We start from the raw sequence: 12,018 nt of genomic DNA on the forward strand, positions 1-12,018 counted from the left end.
TGTTCTTCATTTTTTACTTCCTGGAGAATAAAATTAGGTTGTTTATCCGAGATTTTATTTCTTGATATAGTCATTTACCTTTATGAATTTCTCTTAGGACGCTTCCACTACGTTCCATAAATTCTGGTATGTTGTATTTCATTTTCATTTGTTTCAAGGTCTTTTGGATTTCTCTTTAGATTTCCTCTGACCCACTGGTTGTTCAGTAACATGTTTAATCTCCAAATATCTGTGATTTTTCTAGCTTTCTTCTTGTAATTGATTTCTAGTTCATATCATTGTGCTTGGACAAACTTTTTTTTTTTTTTTTTTTTTAAATGAAGTTTAATTTGTTAAAAGAGTTTAGAAGTGTTCCCTTCTGGTTTTTTGGGGGTTTTTTTGTTTGTTTTTTTTTTTTAGACTTTGAGAAAGATAGGTATTAACTCCTCTTTGAATGTTCAGTAGAATTCACCAGTGAAGCGGCCTGGTCCTGGACTTCTGTTTGTTGGGAAATTTCTAATTACTAATTCAATCTCCCTAAAAAAAATTACTAGGTTAAGTTTGTTTGTTTTTTAATAAATCTATAATTGGTATCTTTTAGAGCTCTGAGTACTTATGTTCATTAAAGCAGTTATTATTTCTCTGTAAAATATCTCTACCAGGTCTGCATATACATGTGTCTTTTTCATAGGCAATTTTATACTGGCAAACATTTAAAATAAGAATACCCTTTGTTCTCCCTGTTCTCTCTCTAGATCAGTTCTGCCTTTTCCAACTCCTTTTATGTCTATACCACTTACTTAGCCGTAGGATTTTCTTCATTCCTCTTATCTACTGACCATCAAGACAGTATCTTTCCTCAATGTTGGTTATCATGTACAACCTTTCTCTTCCTCATAAATAGTGACAACTTCCACACTGTAGACCATTCTAATACTGTAGCCTCACAGTATTCATACAAATATTAGTATTTTAATCTCTAATTCTACTTCATCTCCAGGATACCTGGCAACTGTTTTCATAAAGGCCACCAAATAATCTAGTTACTACATCAACAGCCTCTTGTCTTCTGATTTATTATCTCCCCTTCCTTTCAATCATCTTATAAACATTGCTGCCAGAAGCACAATTTCATCCAATCACCTCTGCTTGACTATTTCTATTTTTAAATGACCTAATAATAACACACCTTTCCAATCTTATATCCTACCTTCACATTACTCAAAGACAATATTTCAATCAAAGTAATTATCATCCCTTGCTTGCATTTTTACAAATTCAATTCTTATTCCAAGATGCATCTCAAAATACTGTCCTCCACAAAGCTTTCCCTAATCTCATCAGCTAAAAGTGCTCTTTTCTACTAATCAATTCTCAACGGCACTCCCAAAGACATTTCTAGCATTATTTCTAAGTATATGCAAGAGTGGACTGATTTCTTCTACCAAAATAAAACTCCTTATAGTTTAGTTTTCTCAAGACTTAAATATATAGTGGCATTTGAAAGGTACGCCTAAAGGAATGCTAATCATCCAGTCACTTACTGCAGATTTCAAAAACTGTGTACATCTACTGTTAAGACAAAGAGAGAAGAGTAGAGTTCAAACTGGGCCGCCCTGTACAGTCCCATAATTGCCTTCATTTATAGTTTTTACTTGTTTACAATTCCATGGATTAAGCGTGTATTTAATCAACTTAAATGATCGTTTCTTCCCTCTCTCAGTAAGTCTCACTCATTATTCAATGTTCAGTTCAAACTCCACATCCTCTTCAAAGAAGAACCCAAGGTCCTCCCTCTTTTCTGATCAATCCGAAGGACCTCAAATCAAGTAGTTCAGAATTTCATTTCAAAAGAAGAGATTATAGCCTGGAGAAGAGTTCAATGACTTGACCAAGGGCAAAGTGCCATTAAATGACAAAGATGATTCTTGAGTCCTGGTCTATTGTTTATTAAATTAGGCTAATTTATGTAACAATGCAGAAATTCTCACTATGTACAGATATTTTCTTAGGTCCCATTCCAAAAATTCCATGGTCTAAGCTCCCAGTGCAAACATTTTCCATGGCATGTTCTCAACAAATCACTGTTCAATGTCTGTCAGTGCTGTCTGAATATAATTAGAAGTAGGCGGTAAAGAATTGCAAATTAAGTTATTCCTTTCTGGGACAGCTCTCTTATAAGTCTTCATACCTTTCCCATTTACTGAAATCTGCTTCCTCCAAACTTCTACTTATTGATCCTACCTTTGCTTTTTGGGATTTAATTTTTTTAAAAAATCAAACAACTCTTCATATATTTGAAAAGCACTCTCACATTCTTCCTCTAAATCACTGACTTAAAGCTATGTCTACATTTAGCATTTATTAAAAATTTCTTACCTATTAAAACAAAATAGGGCACAAAAAAATTAAAACAGTAGTCGAGGCAGACTCTTGCATTAACTGATCTTATACGTCTGGCCTAAATACTCTATGTAGATATTAAATCCAACATCTTAAGATGGATGATTTGAAGGTCTAACAGACTTTCCAAACTTAACATGTCCAAAGCTGATCACTCTCATCTCCAAAACCTGCTCCATCTGCAGCCTTTCCCATTTGATCTAATGGCACCGTCATTCTTCCTTCCAGTTTCTCATCGAAAAATCTTGGAATCATTCTTGATTCCTCTTTTTTTCTATCATACGTCCAACTAGAGTCAGAAATTCCTGTTGATTCTTCCTTTGAAACATACCAACATCCAACCACTTTTCACCATTTCCAGTACTATCACACTAGCCTGAGTTACCAGTCTCTCTCACTTGGATTACAATATCCTTCTATTAGGGCTCCTTGTTTCAACCTTTGCTTCCTCCACACACTCTGACCTCAATCAACAAAGAAGGAAAAGTAACCCTTTTAAAATTAAAATGTCAGCGATATCACATCTGTCTATCTGAAACCCTCCAAAAGCTTCCGAATACATTCAGAATAAGAACCTATGTCCTCACAAAGTCTCACACGCTTTGCCTCTACTTACCTCTGACTTACCCTACTATACTACTCCCCCACGTCCACCCACCCCCAGTCCACCCACACTGGCCCCCTTGCTGCTCCTAATACCCAAGACTTAAAGACCGTCTTTAAGTCTCTGTTCAAATGTCATCTTCTCAAAAGATCTAACATGATCGCCCTAATTTAAAACTGTAATCTATCCTCTTTCCAACTCTATATTTTTCCATACCGATTATCAGCTTCCATGCCATATAAATTAATTTATTTATGTTTTAGCATCAGTATCCCTTGACTAGAGTAAGTTTCCCAATGGCAAGGATTGTTTGATTTTGTTCACTAGGGTACCTCAAGATCTCAGAACAGTGCCCGGGAGCATCGTAGACAATAAGTATTTGTTGTATGAAATTATATGGAAAGATCTCTATCTCCTCTTTTCTTTGATACCCTGTAAAGAAAGTATTAACTATCCTACAAATAGGTATACAGATTTATTTCCAGCATGAACCAGGTGGCTGTAACCTGAGAGACAATGGCAGTATATAAACAAAAAAGTGATTAGTAGTCAAGAAAAAGTAATTCCATGAACGAATAAAGAAATTGATTGCATTCTGCTGTAAGACAGCTTGCAAAAAGAAAATGTAGAAATTTCATGGATCATTTATTACATATACTCAGCACTGAAGTACTACTGGATAATAAATGGTAAATATTTTCATTAGAATAAAATCACAAAATACAACTTGAAAAACAATTACTGGCCCTAAACCCTTCATGGAGCAGTGTCCTGAATGCCAGGAAAAAGACCTTCTAAAATTTCCTAGCGACAAACACATTAAGTAAAATTACCTATTAAATAAGGCTGAAGCCTCTATATCTGATGCCATCAAGTATTTACCTGCCCATACTTAAGGGAGAACTCTGCTTCATTATTAGGTTGAACTAAGATTCTGATTTGACTGGCAACACAAACTTCATTATTCTTTCTATGATCACTCCTAGTATTGACTCATTATTGAAATTCATCAGTAGGCTTCAAAAATAAAATCCTAAAATTTAAGTGGGCTCAAACCACATCCAACCCTATTTTAGCCAGTGATAGAACACTACCATTCTTTACTGTTGACTAAAGCATGAAGTCCCTAACCCCCTAATCTCTAGAACTCATTTAATTCTAAAAATTAGATCTCTGCAAACTTTAAAATTGTTTATTATCCAATACACTATTTAAAGCTATTTTCAGTTTCTTACTTTAACACATTAAAGTAACATCTCTGGGAACAAACCAAGCCAATTTGAATATTTAAAATATTATGTGTATAATTTTTACCAAAGGAGAATATACTCATTCTCTTAGAATATGAAAATAATGAGAAGCATATTCTTCAGTCAAGCTAAAGTGAAAGTCCTCTCTTGCCTGATTAATCTGACATCTTGTTATCAAGAAATTGTATTCTGGATAATTTGGTTGCAAGAGAATCCCTCGAGACTTCCTGACAATAAAGGTTTATTGGTATCTCTTGTTTTGACCTCAATCTTTTTCTCCTATATATGAAACAAGAAATTACATTTATTATAATGTGCCTGGTATAGGGTATTAAGAACATTCACCCAGAAGTCCTAATGTACAATAGTGGATACTCTCATAACTCTGAATCAATGACCTCAATGAGTCTATTCTATAATTTCACTGGCATTTAACTGGCTTGACTTTATCTTTTCATTAGGAAAACTGTCTTGACATTTTTCAAAGATCTGTTTGCAATAAGCATGGTTATTTATGATATTTATTTCTATAAAAGCAACACAAATTTAAGATTTTTATCATGTGTGAAGGAAATGCATGCAGGACACAAATTTTGTATGATCATGACTAATGCTCCAGTGTCTGGCTCATTCAGGCACGTAATAAATATCTGTTTACTGAATAAACTGTACTTATAAACAAAACCCAATTGCTTCTGTTACAGTTTTCAGTATGTGGTAAAGGCCTCTGCTGAAATTAAATTATAAATACAATATAATTTGTAGATTTATTACAAATTTAATGATTTCAGTCAGAAAACGAATTTTATTCCAAACTGTTTCGATAAACAAAAATCTCAACAATGCCAAAAACTCTTAACAAAAGTACTTGGAAAGTAGCATCCTTTTTAAGAATTAAGAAAACAAGGAGTCAAGAGCTAAGTCTCACAGAATCTAGTTTAAAAATTCCATAATACTATCAAAGTACAGCAAAGTTAAATAATTTTTTAAATAATTTTCAGTAAAAACATGTTTGTTTAGTTATCAGTCCTGTTTATTGCCCTAGTTCTCGCCTTAGTAATAAAAAAAGTTGCAGAGATTCAATTAAAGCCTTTTAGCTTTGAGGTCGTTGAGGATAAATGAAAGACAGGATAATCCCACTGAGTTATTGATGATAAAGGACAACTCAAAGTGGCTTTGTTTACCATGTTAACAAGTTGGGACTTAATAACTCTCCTCATGATTTCATTCATAACTTATTTCTCAAATGTAAAGCTACACAAGTTAATTTGTCATTCTACTAAAATAATCTACAAAACTATAACAATGTTTTCATTCATATTGTTTATACTGTATACAAGAGGCATCAATTGGCTACCCAAATGTTTGAACGTTGCAGAAAGGATGATTTAGGGAAGAAATTATAATGGAAAAAAATGTCAGTAATCCGATGATAAAATCCTTACCTTATCATATTGGCATACAACAACATTTTCTGTATCAAAGAGTTCCTGTCCTTCCTCATCACTCACATCATCTTCACTATTGAGGGGCTCCTAAAAATAAAAAGGGAGAGTTTGTTTATATTTCATGTATTACTAGAAAAAGGCCCTTCTAATATTCAGTGAAAAGAAATACAATGGCCTTGATGTTCTTTGAGAACCAAGACAGAGAAATGCACACCATGTATACCACGAACATGTTGTTAATTGGCTTCATTTAAGACTTAGCCAATGTTACTGAAATCCCGGCAAGAAATTAAAAACAATTACAATAGTTAAGCTATAACTTCAAAGTCTGAAATGATGTTTAACTTTATTTCCTTTATTCTTTCAGAATAGCAAAGAAGATAATGCTCTGTAATAACTGTTTAGGATGACCAGACTAGACATGGATCTTATTTATTCTTCCTTAGGTTTGAAAATATGAGGGTTTAATAAGATAATGGCCCTATGCACCACCTGTAGTGTAAAAAGGGAAACAACAGTGAAATTGGAGGGGAAAAAAAGCTATATATCATAGGCTAACAGTCTAACTTGTCTTTACATTAGGGACTAGGACTCTAAATATAAATTAGCATGTCTACCATTGTGATGGTGATTATGGAGGCTTAGAGTATGATTAAGCTATTCAGATTAAAAGCATGCTTGTGCTGGGGCAGAGATGAAACAGACTTAGTAGTCTCAGTACCAAAAACAATTAAAGATCAAGGTCTAAGTAGAGCATAAAATGATCAACTATGTTAAACTGGACCTCAGTTGTGGCAAAAGATATCACTCATACTTCTGATTAATGAAGAAAATATGGAAAATAAAAATGGAAAGGAAAACAAACAAGATATTAAGTCTATGCCTGTACCTACTCACACATGTATATTTATATTAATTTCAAATTTATATTTAAAATAGATTACCATCAATGTAAATATTTTAAAAATTGGAGATAAAATTCACATAACATAAAATTCAGCATTTTAAAGTGTATAATTCAGTCACACTTCATAATGTATTCAATCACCACCACTAATCTAATTCCAGAATAATCAATCACCTTTACCATTAAACGGACACTTTTCCGTTCCCACCTCTCTTCATCCCTAGTAGCTATTAATCTGCTTTCTGTCTCTATATATTGTAGACATTTCATAAAATGGAATTAGACAATATACATACACAATATGTGATCTGGCTTCTTTAATGTAGCATTAGCATGTTTGAGATTCATCCATGTTGTAGCATACACCAGTACTTTTTTCCTTTTCGTGGCTAAATAATATTCCATTGTATGGACATACCAAATTTTATTTGTCCATCCATCAGTTGATGGGCATTTGGGTTGCTTACATCTTTTGGATTTTGTGAACTGTGCTGTTATAAACATTTATTTACAAGCTTTTGTTTGACACCTGTTTCAATCACCTTATACATATTATTTAGGAGTGAAACTGCAAGAGTGCATGGGTAATTCCATGCTTAACTTTTTAAGGAATCAGCAAACCATTTTCCACAACAGCTACACCATTTTACACTTCTACTAGCAATACACAAGAGTTCTAATTTCTCCACATCCTCACCAACATTTTCTTTTTTTTATTACAGCCACTCCAATGTGAAATGGTATCTCTTTGTGGTTTTCATTTGCATTTCTCTAAATGAACAAAGATGCGAACATCTTTTCATGTGTTTGTTGGCTATCTGTATATCTTCTTTGGAAAAATGTCTATTAAGTCTTATCCCATTTTTGAAATAAAATTTTTCTGTTGCTGCTGAGTTTTAAGAGTTCTCAACATATTCTGGATATTAATCCCGTATCAGACATTTGATTTGCAAATATTTCCTCCTATTTTGTAGATTGTCTTTTAGCTGTTTTTATACTGTCGTTTACTACACAACAGTTTTAATCTATTAAGTCCACTTTATGTTTGCTTTGACTGCTTGTGCTTTTGGTGTCATATCTAAAAAAACTACTGCCAAATCCAATATCATGAAGCTTTTGCCCTATGTTTTCTTCTAACAGTTTTGTAGTTTTAACGTTACACTTAGGTGTGTTATCTGTTTTTAATTTTTGTATATGGTGTGAAGTAGGGGTCCAATTTCATTCTTCTGCATACATATAGTCAGTTGTCCAAACACTATTTGTTGGAAAGACTATTCTTTCCTTACTGAATGCCTTTGGACCATGTAAAAACTTTGTAATACAACATCATACAGAGCAGCATTCCATTAAAAAAAAGACATCTGAAGCTTAAGGATACAGAACATTTTAAAGTGAAAGAATGAAAGAGCTATACCAGGCAAATTCTAAGAGAAACAACGCTGGTATGGCTCTATTAAAACAGATTTTATGGCAAAACAAACAAACAAAACACTACTAGAGATAAAGCAGGATATTACGTAGTCATAAATGGTTCAATTCTGTGAGAAAATACAATTTTAAGCTTATATGCACCATTTTGACACTCAAAATATAAAAGCAAAAATGACAGAAAAACAAATGTAACATGATAGTAGGAGGTTTGAACACATCTTACTCAGTAATCAGTGATGGAGCAAGCACACAAAAAATATCAGTAAGGGTAGATAGAATATCCAAAGAAAACTACTGACAATCTAAATCTAATAGACATATAGAAATGACAGTACAACTGCAGAGAACACATTCCAACACTGAACAAGGAAAAAGAGCAAGAAGGCACAAATAATATTAGGAATGAGAAAATAAAAAACTACGAATGATTCTGACAGCAAAAAGATAGCATGATCATTAACTTTATGCTAATCAAATTTTAAAATTTAGATATTATATTTTTAGAGAAATACAGGCATATCTTGTTTTATTATGCTTTGCTTCACTGTGTTTCACAGATGTTACATTTTTTACAAACTGAAGGCAAGAACCTCCACCAGCAAAAACATTAGGACTCACTTTTTTGTGGTGGTCTGGAACTGACCCCACAGTATCTTACCTGTCTCAAAAAGAAACAAAACACTTGAACAGAGTAAAGATTACTAGGACCAGATGTTTTTAGCAGCATATTTTAACAAATATTCACAGAAGAATTAATTATGATCTTAAAAAAAAAAAAAATCCAAGGTGAGGGAACACTCCCCAATTCACTGTATAAGTCTACCATAAATAAACCTGAAAACCTGATAAGAGCATAGGAACAGAAAATGAGATAGTATCATTCATGAATATTCATGCAAAAATCCTGAACAAAGGGAATTCAGAAATTCATAAAAAGAGTAATATATAATGATCAAGTTGTGCTATCCCATGAATACAAAATTGGTTTTATAAACAGAAAACCAATTAATGTAATTCACCATAAATAGCAGATTATAAATAAATCACGATTATCTAATAGTTGTAGGAAAAGTATTTAATAAAATTTAACACTCATTTACAGTTTAAAAACAAAGCAAAGCTCTTAATTTGAATAAAAGGGAGCTTCCTTAACGTGATAAAGGATATCCATAAAAATCCTACAGTCAGCACAATTACTAGTGAACCATCGAAAGGATTCCTTTTAAGATTAAGACAAGGGTGCCTGCTCTCACCATTTCTAATAAATATTGTTCTGGATGGCTTAGCCAGCAAGTCAAGAAAAACTGTCATTTTTCATATCTTATTTGATTATCAGCAGAGAACATATGAGAGAATCAAAGAGGCTATATACCTCAACAGTAATGAAGAAAATGCAAATTAAAACCAAATGAAATACCATTTTCTACCTACCAGACTGGCAAAAATTAAGAAACCTGACAATATCAAGTATGGTGAAAGGTGTAGACATCTGCACCATTACATATTGAATGGTAAGAGTGTTATTCACACAACAATTTTGCATTTGATTGTAAATTTGAAGGTGTGCATGCCTCAGGATCCAGCAGTTCAGTGTTTATTATAATACCTAGAGAAACTCTTGTATATGTGTCCCTAGATGACACATACCAGAATATTTTATAACTGTAACAGTAAACAAGCAGACACAACCCTAATGCCCATCGTATCAAAAAAATAGATAAATTACGATAAACTGAACAGTGAAAATAATTATAGGTATATGCAAATAACTTAGATGAACCTCAGGAAAATTAATAATCATTATTAATTATTTTATGTCATAAATAGGTATGCAAAACTAAACAATATACTCTTTACAAAGATAATACCTATGGTAAAATATAAGGCCAATTAATAATAAACACAAAATTCATGAGCATGGTTACTCTGATGGTAAAAGGAAGACAGGGATTGGGGAGAGGCACCCAGGGGACTTTAAGCAATGGGATTTATTTTTTTAACTAGATGTAGACACCAGGGTGTTTATATCTTAAAGAGTTTTTTATTCATTTGTATCTAGTCAATATTTAATAAAAACAATATTTTTTAAAAACATTACTTAGATAATTTAGAAGATTACATCTTAGGTTGCAGAAGGCAATTAATGAAAATTGTGGTAAGCCAAATATCATCTTGATCACAAGTAACTAAGCTGGAACACTGAGAAAAACAAAAATGTATTTATATGCTTCTAATATATAACTAAAAACGAGAAAGAAAGGATGGTTTGTTAAACTAAGATTGACACTAAGAGCAGATAAGGTTATCAAAGGAAATGGTTTGGAATATGGACCAAAAAGAAGGTTTTGGAAAAATCTGTCACATTTAGCTTTTTTCTCATGTTTCCTCTCTTCTCAAATGTTACTATCTCGTTTTAATTACAGAAGCAAAAGACTAATCACATCTATATATTCTACCAACATCTTGTGTTTAAGCCACATCATGAATGCATAAGCCAAAGAACTAGAATAACTTGCACTATCACTATCACCTTTATAAATACAACTTAATTTGGTATACATTCATTTTTCATTAACAGCTATATGAAATGATATTTTATAACAATCTAAAAACCTTATTAAGTTAGAACTTTTTATTTAAAATCCTATGTTGTATAGCACCCTAAGAGCCTCTGAAAAAAAAGGACATAATTCAAGTTTGGCACTAAGTTAAAAAAGAAAAGACTGAATAGCTTCTCATTCCTACTCGTTTACTAGAAACTTACTTCTTCTACCTGACCATCTTCAGCTCCATCTTTCTCTTTGTCTTCCTCTTCATCATCATCATAGTCTTCTTCTTCATCTTCATCTTCTTCAGATGATGTATCCCCAGTTCCATCAACTTGTAACACCAATGGAGCCTGCTGTTGAGCAGGCTGGGCCTGAGGTTGCTGCTGGCCAGTTGCAGTTATCTGTCCTTGTGCTGGTGTAGGTGCCGCCACTGTTGTAGGTATAACTTGAGTCTTATTTCCTGTAAATAAGATTTGCTGAGGCTGGATAATAACACCTGTCTGTGGTGAAATCCCTCCAGGAAGAGGGGCCAGTACCTAAGACGAAAGAAAACCAAATATTAGGAATTAGCTAAAGCAGTGGTCCCCAACCTTTTGGCACCAGGGACCAGTGTCAATTACTTGTCATTAGGTTCAAGGAATGCAAAAATAATACTTTAGTATTTTCCTTAAGAAGCTTACAGATTAGCAGTGCAATAAACAAAGCAATAACAACTCAAAAAGGTATAGAAAGTATAACAGAAGTATGATGTAGTGTTATTAGAACACAGGACAAAGTACTAAAGTCAGCTTGGGGAACAAGGCATGATCGGGGAGCCTTCCAGTAGGTAATACTTGAGTGTCTATTTGTGCTTTGGGAGATAGCCAAGGTCTTTCTGTTTGGTTTGTTCATTTTGGAGGAGTGAAGGGAGTTGCTAGAAAAAAATGCCAAAGGTGGATTCTAAATAGAGTAACATCAAGTGAAATCCAGAAGTAACAGCAGGACAAAATTTAGAAAGCTGTAAATAGGCTGGATTAATGCTCCTCTGATTTTTCCTCTACCATTATACTATTATACTGACATTATGTGTTTATATGTATCCTTTTTAAAGTGCCTAAATACCAACGTCCTCATAGTAATACCAAGCACACAAGTAGGTGATTTGTTAACTCTGATCTAAACAGCAGCTGAAGCAGACAACAACTGAAAGTAGGGCAAAAAATAAACCTAAAGAGATCTCCTCCCCGCCTCCTCCAAAAAAAAATCCAAAAAAATATCTTACAAATCATGCTGAGGAGTTTGAACTTCTTTCAATAGGCAACAGGAAGTCATTAAAAGATTTTAAGATTTTTAGAAAAATGACTACAAATATAAAGTAGCAGTCAGACTAGGATGGCAGGGAAATTGATGAGGAAGATATCACAGTACTTTAAATAAGAAATTATGAAAGCATGAACTAAGGAAATGA

The 12,018-nt window shown here is 33.2% G+C and overlaps 1 protein-coding gene across 1 annotated transcript in view; it reads right to left on the reverse strand.

Moving 5' to 3' along the window:
• GTF2A1 (general transcription factor IIA subunit 1) overlaps positions 1 to 12,018 on the reverse strand; it is a 44,709-nt gene that overhangs the window by 9,398 nt on the left and 23,293 nt on the right. Inside the window, exons 7-8 of the mRNA XM_039883970.1 lie at positions 10,787 to 11,107; positions 5,682 to 5,771 (exon numbers count right to left, since the gene is read on the reverse strand). Of these exons, the coding sequence (XP_039739904.1) occupies positions 5,682 to 5,771; positions 10,787 to 11,107 (411 nt within the window). The remainder of the gene's footprint in view (positions 1 to 5,681; positions 5,772 to 10,786; positions 11,108 to 12,018) is intronic.

The sequence above is a fragment of the Pteropus medius genome, unplaced genomic scaffold, assembly GCF_902729225.1.
Source record: "Pteropus medius unplaced genomic scaffold, Ma_sr-lr_union100, whole genome shotgun sequence".
Lineage (NCBI taxonomy): Eukaryota > Metazoa > Chordata > Mammalia > Chiroptera > Pteropodidae > Pteropus > Pteropus medius.